This window comes from Ostrinia nubilalis, chromosome 22, assembly GCF_963855985.1.
Source record: "Ostrinia nubilalis chromosome 22, ilOstNubi1.1, whole genome shotgun sequence".
In the NCBI taxonomy this organism is placed as follows: Eukaryota; Metazoa; Arthropoda; class Insecta; order Lepidoptera; family Crambidae; genus Ostrinia; species Ostrinia nubilalis.
This window is the reverse complement of record NC_087109.1, coordinates 13359455-13375038: the sequence shown is the minus strand read 5'-3', so window position 1 is coordinate 13375038 and position 15584 is coordinate 13359455. Positions and strand designations below refer to the sequence as shown.

Genomic DNA, 15584 nt, shown 5'->3' with positions numbered 1-15584 from the left:
TAAACAACCGCCATGATGGGCCGGATTGGGCCGATGTTGCCACATGGTACCGATTACCCAGGAATTGGGATTGTAATTCCCTGATTCGCCAACACATTAAGCCTAAATGGCCGACAATTTTGTGATTTTTTATTTAACTAGGTAATCTTAGTTTCAAATATTAATTATTTATTTGTTTAACTTCTGATTTGGTTAGTGAATTGGCTATTTCGAAGAATTTACAAGGAGATTTAAATCAGAAGATAGCAATACTACAGTTCACACTAAAAAGAGAGGTAGGGCCGCAGAGAGCGAGATAGATATAAGTAGGTATTTGACTCAAGTTTTTGTTCCAACTCTGCCCTCCATTTTTATCTTTAGCTTCATGTCTAGCACACATCAATTTGCAAAGGGATCGTATTAATGCCTCGTCCCGTCCAGTCCCGTCCGGGTTTTCACACAGAGCACGTTATAGGGTTTTCAGCCGGTGTTTCGCCACACAATCAACAAAAATATGTCAGCATTCAACTAATGTTACAAGCCTACAAAAAATGTTAAATGTTGAGATGTTTTTGTTGATTGTTTAGGGCCAAACAAAAAACACACTGGAGAGCCGGCATAACGCAATCTTTTTATAAACAACCCACCAACCAAGAGGAAACTAATTGTCAAGTAGGTAGTATAGTTCCAAAATACTGAACTGTCCTATGCATGACATTGACAGCGGGGCGCCACCGTCAATACCGGATTGCTGGTTTCGATTTTTGGCATGTTGGAAACCATATAGTTGAACGATGGTAGCGCCCCCCTGTCATTGAGTTTGGTGGGACAGTTCAGCGTGGATCATCTATATATTGTGTTCACATTGGTTCACATTGATTGTCACTTTCAACATCTCTATTTCAGAAAATATTTTTAAAGTTATTTCAATATAAAATACAGCAAATAAAAACCTAAGTACAAAAAATTGCACAGCAAATTGCTGTTTCTAAATTATTTTTTAATAAAATATCATCATTAATGTTTTTTAATCAAATGTGCAAATCACATGAACCCTTAATGAAATAAAAACTACTGTGTAAAAAAAAGTAAATAACATAACCTCAAAACTGACCAAAATATTTAAACTGTCAACAAATAGCACAAATTAAAACGCTAAAACCCAACGGATTTGCATTTAAACTTAATTTCTGTGTGATATTATTAAGTATGACCGATAAAATTAGCCAGAATCCACCTAATTTCTGATTCTAACATACCTGTTTAATTTCGTACCGTGCGAAAGTGCAGCAACTGAGTTTAATACAAGTGCCAGTATTTCTGTGAACATTTAGTAAGTGAACATGTTCAACCAACTGGGCACCACGACCAACAACCCCAACAAGGACCTGGAAGTGACGTCGCCGCCCGACGACACGGTGTCGGCGCTGGAGTTCTCGCCGCCGTCCGTGCCGCAGACCTTCCTCATCGCGGGCAGCTGGGACTGCCGGGTGAGTGCTGAGCATACTGCCTACATCTACATTCCGTGTTATTTATTACTGCAACTGATTTCCTAGATCTCGAATCTATACCTCGCGAGTCTCATTTGGGTTTCTCTCTGCCTGCCCCTACTTCTACAGCTTTTTTGAGAGATACAAAGAAAACAAACAATACAATACAAAGATAAAGTTTATTATTCAGCAAGAAAAGGTAATACAATAAGATAGTTGTTAAAATAGATACAGCACAGCTTATCTCACCAGCGAAGCTAGTGTGTGATATGGCAATCATAAGTTGTTTTCATTAAAATTATTGTGCTTTGTATGGTCTTATCACTTGATGGTATGTAAAAAACACAATACTTTATAATATTTTAAACTATTATGTTGCATTTTTACTATAATTTATCACTTCACGGGATTTATTGCAACACTATTTTTTTTAACGGTAAATAAGATATTTACCCTCCCTACATTTTGGCTCGGTTGCACGATTCATGGTCGCGGGCAGACTGAAGAGATACCGTTAAAAAAGATATTGTTGCAATAAATCCCGTGAAGTGATAATTTAAACACAATACTTTGTTATCCACTTTGGGCAACAAGAAGTTAATTTTTACATCGTTTCAGCCAAATAATTTTTACATAGTCATTCCCAACTCTACCCTCTGACCCATGTTTGTCATAAAATATGATCAATAATGTAGTTATTCTCATTTCAGGCAAGATGCTGGGAAGTGGAGGCATCAGGCAAGACTGTGCCAAAGGCAGCACAAGGCATGGACGGACCAATACTGGATATAGCATGGCATGATGTTAGTATCCGATGTCTTCAAAAGATGTTGTATTGTTTGTACTTACTGAATTCAATTCAATTTGAGTTAAAAAATTCTGGCAGGAAACTTAAGAAAAATTTGGTTATTAAAACATTATCTTTTAGTGACTCATTTTACATCGTAGTCTGAATGATGCACTACATGTTGTAAATATTGCAGGATGGCTCAAAGGTGTTTATGGCCTCCACAGACAAAACTGTGAAATGCTGGGATCTAGCTGCAAATCAAACAATGCAGGTAAGGCATACTTTTTAAAGCTTGATTACCATAATACACATACCTACTTGTGCCTATTTTTTTACTGGTTATATGAGATAACATTTCATTAAACACAAATATCTCTCTTCTCGCCAGGTGGCAGCACATGACGCACCAGTGAAGACGTGCCATTGGGTCAAGGCGCCCAACTATACCTGTCTCATGACAGCCTCTTGGGATAAAACACTCAAGGTTAACCTACTATTTTTTTTTACTTTTATAACATTTTTGTTAGGGTCCTGAACCTATTCTAGCCCATTCTTACAATTAATTATGTTCAGATATCTTTAAATGATTTATGTTTTGTATTTACAGTTCTGGGATACCCGAAGTTCAGTTCCTATGATGACTATGAATTTGTCAGAACGTTGCTATTGTGCTGATGTTGTAAGTACTTATGTATATATGTATAGAAATACCTACTTGGTGAAGGTGAAATCAGAAATTTTAACTAAATTACACTACAAAAACAGAAATAATCCATAGTTTATTTATACCTCAAAATTTGGCATTCTTTTTCTTTGGTTAGATTATAAATAGGGTAAATGTGTTAACTCGGTCGGTATTGTTTTGCGCCAGGACTACCCGATGGCGGTGGTGGGCACGGCCGACCGCGGCATCTGCCTGTACACGCTGGAGGGCAAGCCGGCCGAGTTCAAGCGCGTGGAGTCGCCGCTCAAGCACCAGCACCGCTGCATCGCCATCTTCCGCGACAAGAAGACCAAGCAGCCCACCGGCTTCGCGCTGGGCAGCGTGGAGGGCCGCGTGGCCATCCAGTACGTCAACCCCACCAACCCCAAGGAGAACTTCACCTTCAAGTGCCACCGGTCCACCGGCACCACCGGCGGCTATCAGGTGAGTGACACTCATTTTCTCGTAAATAGCACTCAGAAACTCGAACCTCTCGCTGTGACTAAAAAGTAGGTATGGATATCCTGGTAAACTACTGGAAATCATCGGGGAAGGTCTATGTTCAGCAGTGGACGTCCTGTGGCTGAAATGATGATGATTCATGCGAGTACCATCTATAGGTATTACAGAATTTTATTTTAGATATTAGTTGATAACACAGTCAGGTCTGCCAGTGTTCCCTTTGGCTTGCGCAGGACATCTACGCCGTGAACGACATCGCGTTCCACCCGGCGCACGGCACGCTGGCCACGGTGGGCTCGGACGGCTCGTTCTCGTTCTGGGACAAGGACGCGCGCACCAAGCTCAAGCCGTCGGAGCCGCTGGACCAGCCGCTCACCAAGTGCGCCTTCAACCACAACGGACAGATCTTCGCCTACGCCGTCGGCTACGACTGGTCCAAGGTGAGAGGGGACTTGTATCGTATTCAAACTGATCTAAAATTCTTCCTTTTAAAAGTTGCCATTTTTCATGGCTTACAGCAATATTTTATTGATTGTTCTGGCTTCACAATTATTCACTTTTTAGTCATAAACTGATAAAGGTAGCGGGAAGGCGCTGGATGCAGGCCGCTACCAACCGTGAGATGTGGAAGTCATTGGGGGAGGCCTATGTTCAGCAGTGGACGTCCTGTGGCTGAAATGATGATGATGATGATGAGTCATAAACATCATTCTCATCGTTTTTAAATTATTTTTTTTCGTTTAGTAAAGTGATTTCGAAGTTAATCCTGTTTAGTTCTTTATTTCAGTGAAACCTACCAAATCTATGTATGACCACTTAATTATGTACCTGGAATTATGCAAACAAAGAAATTTGATTTGATTTGGCTGGAAAAGATTAAATATTTAATTAATTAGTACATATTATGTCAAACAATTAACTAAGCTCTCACTTTTCTTAAATTACAAATATTTTATAGATTAAAATGACAGAAAGAAGTGTTAACCCTTTGACAGGCATAACACTTTCGAGCAATTATGAGTAAAAGTATAATGGGAATTGTATTTCCACTGCCTTATAAACGATTATGGAGTATAATTTATAAATTGGAAGTTAGTATTAAACATTTTATTTCTTTTCAGTAGACCGAAAAATGCAGTTTGTATTTTTTTTTTCATATTAATATGGGTAGAATTATTTTTTATGTTTAAAATCTATTTTTTTTCAGGGCCATGAACACTTTAACCCAGCTAAGAAGAATTACATTTTCCTGCGGCCATGCTTCGAGGACCTGAAGCCACGCTCTACATGAAATGTATATACCTAATTTCATTCCATTCATTTATTTAGTTACATAATATTTGGTTTTGTTATTACACCACCTAAAACATTTAAATAGCCTTGATGGCCATGATTCAATGTTGTGTATGAGTTTTCATTCTGAATGATGTCTGGAATCAATTCTTTCCAGATTAATTTACTTTTTGTTAAGTGAAATAAATTGTATAAGAATGTGCTTTATTTGAAATAAGTTAAGAATAAGAATTGAAACATACAAAATAATTGTACTTCCTTGTACTAATTTTGCTTCCTATATTCACGATTTGTATAGTTTGTCATTAAAATTAAATAAAAGAAAACAATTTGTAAAGTAACATTTTAATCAGCGCATTTTAATTACTCTAAACATAGCAGGATAAATCAGATACTAATGTTCTCCGTGGCCATGACCATGGTCGCCACCGCCACCAAGAACCTTTTCCATGGCCACAGTCACCACCGTCAGAGCCAGGCCAATAGGCAGGCCTCTGAAGAACACGTTGCGAGCGCGACCCCACTTTGTTCCAAATCCAGGGTGGTACCTCCACGCCTCATTCCTAAAACAGATGAAAACTAAATTTTTTGTGCAAGGAAGGTAGTGATCGAAATCAACATAATATGAGAATTAGATGAAGCTTTAAACTACCTACGAGTTAAAATGAAGTTTATAGTCAGAGAATAACTAAATTCAACGAAAATACCTAATCCATGGGTCGCGAAGTCCTTTCTGAGCGAGTGCCTTCTCGAGCTCCTCAAGCTGTGGGATCCCTTTGATTTGAAATTGGGAATAATGAGGGATCTTGTATGGGGGCTCGTGTCCGTGTCCACCCATTGTTATACTGCTGAATAAGAAATGAAAATCCAATAACAATATCATAACCTCAAAATCTGTTACATAACATTAAAATTCTGACTAAGTAAAGACATTCATTTTAACTGTTTTAACATGAAATACCTTGGAAACATTATTTACCTGTTATCTAAATTAATTAGTTATAACTACGTGAATTTTTACTCTAATAAAAACTATCTGTCAGTCAGTTGTCACTTGATTTTTGTTGACAAATTTGACATCACAAAAAAAATTGAATTGAAGCTTGAATTGCCAGTATTTAGCCAATTGACGTATGGAAAAGTTCTATCAAAATAGTTGCATCCATAATCGAATATTCGAGTGGAATTAAACGAAAAAAAAGACTAATCACCATTTAAAAATTATTGCTTTTATTACATAACTATTTTCAGCAAGCGCTTTTTAACGAACAATAATAATAATAATGGTATGCTAAATTAAACTCTATATCTATGAAATAAGAGTTAATATACAGTAAGCATTTAACCTCGGCTAAGTGTCGAAGCTCCGAAACAAGATGCAGGGGAGGACGAGCGAGGGAGTGAAAACAAAAACAGCTTCTGCTTTGTTGTTTATCTGCGGTACAGAGGCGGCGCGGGTGCTCGTATAGCGTTCTTTTTAGTGATAAAACAGGATTCTGAAAAAAGAATAGCGTCTTTTTCATCGTCCATCTGCGTTTTCAAGTCGGATTACAGATCTAAATCTAAATTTCGCGTGCTCAACAATCAACGGTTCGCCCCATAGTTTTAATTGATACAAATTAAAAGTGGAAATAACTCGAGGGCATCCTGCGTGTATTAATTTGCGTTATGTATAAATAGAAGGGGTGTGTTGGACGAAGCGGCCGGTGGTGCGATGGTGAGCGGCGAGGGCTCGCGAGCATGAGCGTGGCTGCGTGGTGCGCGCTGGCGGCGGCGCTGAGCGCGGCCCGCGCCGACAGCGCCGGCTCCGCGCTCCCGCTCCCGCAGGCTGGTGAGTAGTCGCGGAGACCTGGTTCCCTTTCGGTATGAAGTTATTACACAACATGTACTACTACTGGTGTAGAGTGGGAGTAGATGTAGCTGCTATTTGGCTAGTAGATTTTTATATTGCAGAAATGCCATAATATTTCACCTGTCTGCTGTTAAAAATTGCATAAATGAGCAACCAAAAACAACAAGGGATGCATTTATTATATTAAGTAGCCCATTGTAGTTATCCACTTCACAGGCTTAGTGAAATACCAATATCTCTAAGGTAAAAACCTGAAGAATGTTGGCACTGTCATCAATTGAAAGATAAGAGAAGTGGCTCCGTACACTAAAGATTGTTCGGACTCCAGTGCCCGGAGCAACACGTGAGCAACCTTAAGTTGGTTCCGAGGGTGACTTAACTATCAGTTCGTTTAATTAATTGTTACTTTTTGTCACTAATTAATAATTTTGTTTTGTTTCATTATTTTTCTTGTCTATGTTCAATATTAATTAATTAATCACAGAAGTAGGTAATTATTGATTTATTTTTTCAGTAATGTAAGGTCTTATCTGAATAATTATGTTTATCTGAATAAAATGAATGTGGGTAATAATACCTCTGTGCTTTTGTTTAATAATTATTATTTATAATTTCACAAACATGACACCAATTTAGATAATATACATACATACCTACATAGTAAGTAATTATTTTGAATGATGAATGGAAACTATGATAAAACTTAACAGAAAATTATCCTTGTCATGAATTATTGATTAAATTTAATGTTGGTATTTAAAATGTATATTAAGTAGGTACTAATGGTAGTTGGTGAGGAGAGGGTCGATTGATGTTTCAAATGCTAAACTTTCACTCATAAACCACTGAACCCAGAAAAACGGGATAGTTTTTGTCCCGGTTTTTGGAAGAACACGCGTACGAAAAAGATTTTCTGTGACGGACCGAAACTCAGGAAAGATATTTTCATAGCACAACAGAGTTTGTGCAATGAACAAAAAAAGGTTCATTGCACAAACTCTGTTCTAACATCCACATGGTTACAAAATGTAAAAGTGTTCTATAATTTTTTTAAAGTAATCCAAATAATTTATGAGACAGTAAGTATATATGTTTGTTTGGTCGTACAACGCATGCGAAGCTCCGGCGCGGAACGTAACCCGAGCCGGACGGCGCGCGCGCACGCTCCGCTCCCAGGAGCCGGCGGCTGCCCCTGATGTTACTGCACGCCGCTCATGCAGACAGGATGAATCATAATAATAAACTGTCAACAAACGTATGATGAATGTGCCTATCCAAATCAAAATCCAATCCAATCCAATCTACTATTAAGTAGATATTGATTGGATTTTGGTCATGTAAATAGAAGCTGAAGACCTAGGATGGCATAGCCATTACGTCGAGGCCTGACACCTACATTGGAAGGAACGGACAATTATACTTACGTATACCTGTCACAAATCTAGTCGAAGACCCAAGAGATAGATTGACCCGATACTATACCGAAGATATCCTGGACGTCAATCTGTACGAGATTAGAATGGCTCTCATACAGCTGAAACAACGCTGGTACTAAGCCTCTTCAGAAGCTGTTCGATTCCGTCATCCTTGAGGGAAAAACGCCCACAGCATGAGATTATTCTTCTAAAAAGACGACAAAACCTTGTTGAAGAATTATAGACCCATCTCACTTCTGGGCCATGTCTACAAGCGGTTTTCGAGAGTTTATTACGAATCGTCCTGCTCGCAAGCTCGACGAATTCCAGTCTCTTTAATCGAAACCGGTTTCCGAAAAGGTTTTTGCACCGTAGACTATACAGAAGACCGAGGAGTATAATCAACAATTTGCTTGGCGCTTACGGACTAAGAAAAAGCCTTCCATTCGATTGAGACCTGGGCAGACCTGCAGTCTCCCAACGTTGTCAAATTGACTATCAATACATAGTGTTGAATGGCTTGTACAAAAACGCCACAATATCGGTCCGCCTCAAGGGTCAGGGCTCAAAACCTATCCAGTCATATCTCTGAGACCTTGGAAGTTGGAAGATCTGGGCACAGACAAAGGCCTCAGTTGCCTCAGTAGAGCCTCTCAACAAGTGGGTGTCACAATGAACAAGGACAAGACAAAAAACATGACAAATGTTCGGGTTGCACCCACTCCTCTGAAGGTTGGAGACTGAGAAAAAGAGCTAAAATGCCGATTCCAACTTGGCTGGACAGCATTCGAGAATTTCGGGAAGTTTTGCGAAATATTCACGTCCGAAATACCGCAGTGTCTCAAGAAAAAAGTCTGATCAGTGTGTGTTGCCAGTGATGACATACGGATCAGAGACGTGGTCGCTTATTATGGTCCTCATAAAAAGGCTCAAGGTCACCCAAAGGGCGATAGAGCGTGCTTTACTCGTGAGTTTCCTTGCGTGGATGATGAATCAGATGAGGAGATTAGCAGAAAAACCAAAGTTACCGACGTAGCCCGCAGAATTGCTAAAGCTCGTAGAGCTGAAGTCCGCTGGGGCAGAAAAGTTTTCGACTGCCGACCACTGCTTCCCTGAACTTTAATATGTAGCCCAAAATCTGATTCGCATTTAGCTAGGAAGACTATTACTGAATACCGTTGTATTAAGAAAAATCACTAAACCTTGCATTTTACTTAGGAGGGCTACTTTGGCCGTTTACTGCAGTAAATGGGTAAGAGTGCGTTTCATTTGTGTTTATAACTGCAATGTAAAATAGAAGTGAATACTTCTTAGATACGAAATAAATGCAGGTGCCAATTAAATGCTGCGTAAGCTTTTCAAATTGAAATGAAATTATTTGTAGAGTAATCCCGGAGTGCATTAGACGGAGGCGGAGGCCAGTGGTCTGAGCTGAGCACCGCGCCTGGCGCCGCGCAGGGACGCGCCCGATCGATCACGTGCAAACACTGCTGCACCCAGCGCACAGCTGTAGTAACTATGCCTTAAACTATGCAGTCCGACAGATATGGCCAGATACAATAAATGTATTACCTTCATTATTATTATATGTATGTACCTACTATACGATGGCGAATTAAATTATAATTACTTTATTGATAAATAATATGGTACCTATGTTCAGAAAAACCTTCGCACTTAACGATTTTCAAATTGGAAGTAGTTTTGGTTGAATATAATTCGCTATCATTGCAAATTACCTACTTACTAGCAAGTTCATGCTCTACGTACGTGTATAATAGAAGTCTTGCGTGGAAGACGAACAACATAATACGTTATCATGTTGTCTTGTCAAAGTGCAAGCGTAGATAGATACTAATGTGGGTATGTAATTTACTATGACGTTCATCGTGATGTGAAACATTCGTTGAAAACTTGTTGAAAAACATCTCGAGACCAATTGAGCTCGAATTCGATCAATCATAATTCCTCTGCTGTTGTTAGTAGCTCTTAGCTTAGATTAATTTGCTTTTAGGGTTCCGTACCTCCTATATAAATCTTAATTTGTTTTTTCAGCGAAGTCAATAACGAACGAGTATTGAACTTATACTCGTCAGTGGGTCTACTTTACATAAATATTTAGTACTAGCGGCCGCCCGCGACTTCGTATGCGTGGACCTCGTTTAATTACTAATGATGTTGTAGACGGCGTTTCACTGCTTCCCCCGCATGAATAATTTCCGAACATCAAAATTTTTTGTCCAGCGCTGAATATTTTAACCAATGACGATAGATGGCGCTTTTTACCCACGTCTTATTTATTTATTGAAATTTAGTTGGTCACATATCGTCATAAATTATAGCTTATATGTTATTCTGGGTTGTAAACAATAATACTGTAAAGTTTCAACAAAATCCGTTCAGTAGTTTTTGCGTGAAAGAATAACAAACATCCAGACATCCAAACTTTCGCATTTACCTATAATATTAGTAGGATACAAGTTTTTAACTGAGCTACAATTTACTATAGGATAAGTTCTTTAATTTGGTTTTGTTTTTAATGAGTGGCGTGTAATAATAACCTACATCATTTCTGCTCTGCCTGGCGATAATTTTTTTTTTGTTGTGTTTTTGATAATCAAGACAAGATTAAGCTTTTAAGGAAAGAAATGTTTTTTGAGAACTAATTACTCTGGAGACCCATGGTGGCCACGGGTCTGAACTGAATTAATGGTGTTTTTATAAGTATATCGTAGTTAAGTCGTAACTGCACAAAACACTCGCTCAAGTATCGACGGGTTAAGCTTTAAGATCATCAAGGAACAGACTTCCTGCGCGAACGCAACCGGCCGGCCTATGGCTAAATTGATTAATTTGATTTAGTCGTCGTCCCGGTGGGTGCCAAGTACCTACCAACCAACTGCCTTGCCATGGGGAGAAAAGGAGCAAAATCTATGTCGCTCGCGAAATAATCGCAAAATTGACGTGGATAGGTGAAACAGCTTAAAAGAAAATCCTCTAATATTACAGGATTATAGGTCACGTCAAATATTAAAAATCAAAAAAGGTATACTTATGAGTATTGGGTGAAGTTCGCTTCCATAGTCGGTCTAATCAGCACGTGTCAGCAGCACTCTCCATCAGGTCATGCAGGTCAAAAGTTTCACGTTGTGGGTAAAAATTGTCAGCGGTTCGGCGATTATTACTTCAGTTTATCTGTGGTTCAGTGTAAAGTGTAACAGATAACAACGACAGATATTGTATGGAGGGTACAACACTTAGTGTTGTTCCGCCGGCTTTTGGCGCGGCCGTGACCCGTGGCACGGCCAAGGTCGCCCTGCCTCACGGGGCACGTGGCCCCGTGGGATAGTTCAATGGCTTGTTAATTATCTCCAACTTTTTATTGCATTAATGTTAAACCATTTATTTGATATTTTAGTGAACTTTAAAACAGACAACAACACATTGTCGTAGCTATTTTTATTGATTAATTATTTAAATCTAGGTATAATTGTATTATCTTTTATGGTTTGTATACAAAATAATCATGCCAAATTATGTATTGTTACCAATGACGATTAGCAGATCATTGAATGGAGCTATTTATTCTAGTACCCAATAAACTACTGAAAAGTCAAAAAATTTCGTTTACTTGATTCAAAGTTTCAAAGATTATTTTAATCGCTAGTAATACTTACCAGATGAATAGTAGTGTTAAAATAGAACAGCGCACCTTATATCACCACACACTTGGATGACACATTCTAGATTTCAAAAATAAACTAACTAGATTCAGACTGAACCTGAAAAAGAACTGAAATATAGATTTTTGTATTATTTTTGGAGGTATTAGTATAATTTTGATTCGATTTCAGATCGGTTATAAATATTGAAGTAATAAACATACAAAAAAACGGAGAACCTCCTTTAATAGGTGAGTGTTTTTGAAGTTGCATCAAAGTAATTATGAATAGGTACCTATCCTATTAAATACCATCCATTATTATTCTGTAGCATTACGTAACTTGCTTGCGGTAAGACGGGCGGGCGCGGTCGGCGGCTCTGACCCTTGATACTTATTATCACTGGGTGCACTCGAACTATCTCAAAATTCAAGACTTATGGTTACTATTAAAATACTTATGTATCTTACATAATATCGAGACCGCCAGGGACAGGGACGACATGTCTCACAAGTTCACAACTGATTTTCAACGGGTTTACTGAAGTCATAGAATTAGTGTAGGTACTCGGACAACATAAAAATAAATTAGCCCACCTAGACAAAATGCAAAATGTGACAGTTTTTATGTCGAAAAATGGTCGAAAAGCCTTTTTAGGGTTACGTACTTATAGTTTCGATATGTCTGTCTGTCTGTCCGTCCAAGATTTTGCTTGGAAACTATTGGCACGAGAGAGCTGTAATTTTGTGGGGGTATGTACTATATTAATCACGCCGACTTAACGGTAAAATATTTTATTTTTTTAGGATAACTCCCCTACATGTAAAGTGGGGATCAATTTTTTTTTCAACTTCTACCCTATCGTGTGGGGTATCGTTTGATAGGTCTTTTAAAATGGTTTAGGGGATTCTAAGACTATTTTTCCATTTAGGGATCTGTTTGTAAATTATTAAAGTTTAAATAAAGTGCCAATTTTTGTTCGAGTAGGGCGTCTATAAAATAACGTGCATTTTTGTAAACTACTTAAAAAGCCCTTTATTTTGATACCCCACTCGATAAATTTTAGAGAAAAAAAATTTTTTTTAAGACATTATGGCACCTAAAATCCGCCATTTTGATTTTTTCCAACTTTAATATAGCCAGTGTCACTCTCACGATTAAGGCGAATCTAACGACACCACTCACGCTAAAATCGGTCAACTGTTGGCTTGGAAAATCTGGAAAAATTCGTAATTAATAATACTGCTTTTCATGAACTTTCAAGGAAAGCTTGCTTCCGAAAATATTATGTTAACGACGGACAACCACGGAACCCTACACTGCACGTGCCACGACACGCACTTGGCCAATTTTTTTGTATGGAGTTTCAACGGATTTGATTTTCGATTCGATGAAAAAGTGCCACTTGTCTAGACCTTTTCTGTAACTGTCTTTGACTGGAAAAAATGCTTTACACTTCACCCACTGGCCGAAGTGCCTGGACTACCTACTAAAACCCGATGACGGTGTCACTGACCCAATGACACGGAGCCGCGAGTCATTATCCTAACTGGACATACGTCCGCAGCTCCGGCTTCGAGGGGACTCCCAATCCCCTCCTCCAGCTCTTTAATACAGAAGTTTTCTCCTCGCGGCCCTGGGCCTCTGCTTGAGCTGTGGTTGACACTTGACAGCTAGAGTGAATAGGTTTACACTGGGTAGCTACAAAAAAACAATGGGCTGTATGTACTACATTCATTTATTTCGCTTTCTTTCTCTTTTCTACCACATATTTTTGGGCCCCTGCATTCAAGGAAACGGAAGAAACCGACCAAGTGTGAGCCGGACTCGCGCACCGAGGGTTCCGTACAAACCTGTAGGTATATAACTTTGATTTTGTTACAGCTTAAATATGCTATCAGTATTTGTTATGAATTACAATTTAATACCTCTACGCGTTCATGAGGAAAGTAGTAGAAGTTTTAAAATAAAATAAAACTACTCACTAGATCTCGTTCGAACCAATTTTCGTTGGACGTTTTCATGGTAATGTACATCACATATTTTTTTTACTTTTATTATTCTCTTATTTTAGAAGTTAGAGGGATGGGGTACACTCATTTTACCACTTTGGACGAGTCTCTCTCCTAAACTATTCAGTTTAGAAAAAAATGACACTAGAAACCTCAACATAATTTTTGGAGTCCTATCCATAGATCCATACACACGTATGGGTTTGATAAAAAAAAAATGCTTCAGTTCTTAGTATGGGGACTCTCAAAAATTTTTGTATGAAAATCTTAATGCGGTTCACAGAATACATCTACATACCAAGTTTCAACAGTAATAGCTCTTATAGTTTCGACAGACAGACATGACGAATCTATAAGGGTTCCGTTTTTTGCCATTTGGCTAGGGAACCCTAAAAACAAACTGAACTGCGGGCTGATCTACTCAGTGCCATCACAAACGATTGTAACAGGTTTTGTTGACGGGCCCGATTTTCTTATCGGCTCGTGCTTGCTTGCCCTGGCATTCCCAGTCAGTTGGCACATGTTAATAAGGTGCAAAATGTCATCCAGGAACACCGGGCGAGGATGCGACGAACTCCGCGGGCGAGGGCGGGCTGAGCATGGTGACGTGCGGGCCCGACGAGTTCCGCTGCGCCGACGCGTCGCGCTGCGTGCCCGCCGCCTGGCGCTGCGACCTGCGCGCGCACTGCCCCGACGCCTCCGACGAGATGGACTGCAGTCAGTGCACACTACTATTTTACCTATACAATATTTGATGATTTAAGAAATCGGACTCGCATTATCGGACCTTCCGTCTGTGTAGAGCTGAAAGAAATCAAGTTATTCTGCGAAATTATTTAATTAATTATAAAACAATATCTCGTAGCTTACAACGCGACGTGCGGCCCGGGGCAGTTCCGCTGCGTGCGCAGCGGCCTGTGCATCGCCGCCAGCTGGCGCTGCGACGGCGACGTGGACTGCGGGCCCACCGACACCTCCGACGAGGACGTCTACATGTGTGCGTACCCCCCTCCGCCCCCTCACCGTCCTCGCCTTCTCTTCCTGGCTTTCTTTCAAAACGTTTCCCCTGACATCGTTTGTAGCGGGTAAAAATTGATAAAACGATGTCACTTCGCAGGCAACCAGGACTTCAAGTGCGAGGGCAACTCGGCGCGCTGCGCCACGCCGCGCGACGGCCGCTTCGACTGCGTGCCCGTGGAGCGCTTCTGCGACGGCCGCCGCGACTGCCACGACGACTCCGACGAGTGGGACATCTGCGACAACTGTGCGTACCCTACATTGTATATATTATACGAGAAGACACAACAAACACCTGCTATTGAATGCTCGCATAAAACACAGATAATATCTGATACTAACTTAGCGCTTCTTTTTGGTCTTTTTGGAAGCATCCTAAAAGGTAATATTGTGGCACTCGAGCATCCATCCATATAAATAGAATAGAATACTTCATTCTTTGATCTTTCCTAGCTTAGTTTCAGGTACAGGACGTGTGGTTAAGTAATGCTACGGTCCAGTAAAGCGCGGCGTTTGTTGTTGCAGTCACGTCGAGCGTGTGCGGCTCGCTGGGCTGCGCGCTGGGCTGCCGGCCCACGCACGCGGGCGCGGCGTGCTACTGCGCGCCCGGCCACGAGCCGCGCGACACACGCTGCGTCGGTCGGTGCACTGCTCCTTAATTACTCTAAACATCCACGATTCATTACAGGCTATTTCATTTCGAAATCACTTTGAAAGAAAGAAAGAAAGAAACATTTATTGCCATGGACATCACAAAAGAGGTAAAATAAAAAAAAGCAAATAAGACAGAGGTGACATAAAACATACAATGAAAGAGCAAGTAAACTAAGCAGTGCCACCCTGTCGCACAGCGATGCCCATCGCAATGGGACCCTACTCGCATATGCCGTGGCCCCCGGTGAGGGAGGC

General features: G+C 40.1%; 3 protein-coding genes across 4 annotated transcripts; 2 read left to right on the top strand and 1 right to left on the bottom strand.

The window, feature by feature from the left end:
• The first annotated feature begins 1054 nt into the window (after window positions 1-1054).
• On the top strand, window positions 1055-5066 carry LOC135082649 (protein Rae1). The gene is made up of 8 exons (XM_063977443.1): window positions 1055-1469; window positions 2180-2272; window positions 2453-2530; window positions 2648-2743; window positions 2867-2938; window positions 3131-3406; window positions 3658-3864; window positions 4632-5066. The coding sequence occupies exons 1-8, from the start codon at window positions 1323-1325 to the stop codon at window positions 4713-4715; spliced, it is 1053 nt and encodes a 350-aa protein (XP_063833513.1). The 5' UTR covers window positions 1055-1322; the 3' UTR covers window positions 4716-5066.
• Window positions 5047-5792, bottom strand: LOC135082650 (NADH dehydrogenase [ubiquinone] 1 beta subcomplex subunit 3). 2 transcript variants are annotated; one of them, XM_063977444.1, is made up of 3 exons: window positions 5697-5792; window positions 5425-5565; window positions 5047-5280 (listed from the first exon to the last, which is right to left on the bottom strand). In XM_063977444.1, the coding sequence occupies exons 2-3, from the start codon at window positions 5553-5555 to the stop codon at window positions 5112-5114; spliced, it is 300 nt and encodes a 99-aa protein (XP_063833514.1). In that variant the 5' UTR covers window positions 5556-5565; window positions 5697-5792; the 3' UTR covers window positions 5047-5111. The 2 variants fall into 2 exon arrangements, with proteins under 2 accessions (XP_063833514.1, XP_063833515.1); XM_063977445.1 differs by having other exon boundaries at window positions 5425-5562; window positions 5697-5785.
• A 62-nt stretch (window positions 5793-5854) lies between these two features.
• Window positions 5855-15334, top strand: LOC135083111 (very low-density lipoprotein receptor-like). Its single transcript, XM_063977877.1, has 5 exons — window positions 5855-6548; window positions 14208-14375; window positions 14524-14655; window positions 14776-14922; window positions 15201-15334. Exons 1-5 carry the CDS (start codon window positions 6458-6460, stop codon window positions 15332-15334), a joined length of 672 nt encoding a protein of 223 aa, XP_063833947.1. The 5' UTR covers window positions 5855-6457.
• Window positions 15335-15584: the final 250 nt, after the last annotated feature.

What these genes read in the sequence shown, in the direction of transcription:
- LOC135082649 (XM_063977443.1), top strand. Translation starts at nt 1,323, where the DNA reads ATGTTCAACCAACTGGGCACCACGACCAACAACCCCAACAAGGACCTG. An exon ending in GCACCACCGGCGGCTATCAG is followed by an intron (nt 3,407 to 3,657) that starts GTGAGTGACACT and finishes TGGCTTGCGCAG; the next exon opens with GACATCTACGCCGTGAACGA. An exon ending in TCGGCTACGACTGGTCCAAG is followed by an intron (nt 3,865 to 4,631) that starts GTGAGAGGGGAC and finishes ATTTTTTTTCAG; the next exon opens with GGCCATGAACACTTTAACCC.
- LOC135082650 (XM_063977444.1), bottom strand. Translation starts at nt 5,555, where the DNA reads ATGGGTGGACACGGACACGAGCCCCCATACAAGATCCCTCATTATTCC. An exon ending in CTTCGCGACCCATGGATTAG is followed by an intron (nt 5,281 to 5,424) that starts GTATTTTCGTTG and finishes CATCTGTTTTAG; the next exon opens with GAATGAGGCGTGGAGGTACC.
- LOC135083111 (XM_063977877.1), top strand. Translation starts at nt 6,458, where the DNA reads ATGAGCGTGGCTGCGTGGTGCGCGCTGGCGGCGGCGCTGAGCGCGGCC. An exon ending in CGACGAGGACGTCTACATGT is followed by an intron (nt 14,656 to 14,775) that starts GTGCGTACCCCC and finishes GTCACTTCGCAG; the next exon opens with GCAACCAGGACTTCAAGTGC. An exon ending in GTGGGACATCTGCGACAACT is followed by an intron (nt 14,923 to 15,200) that starts GTGCGTACCCTA and finishes TTGTTGTTGCAG; the next exon opens with TCACGTCGAGCGTGTGCGGC.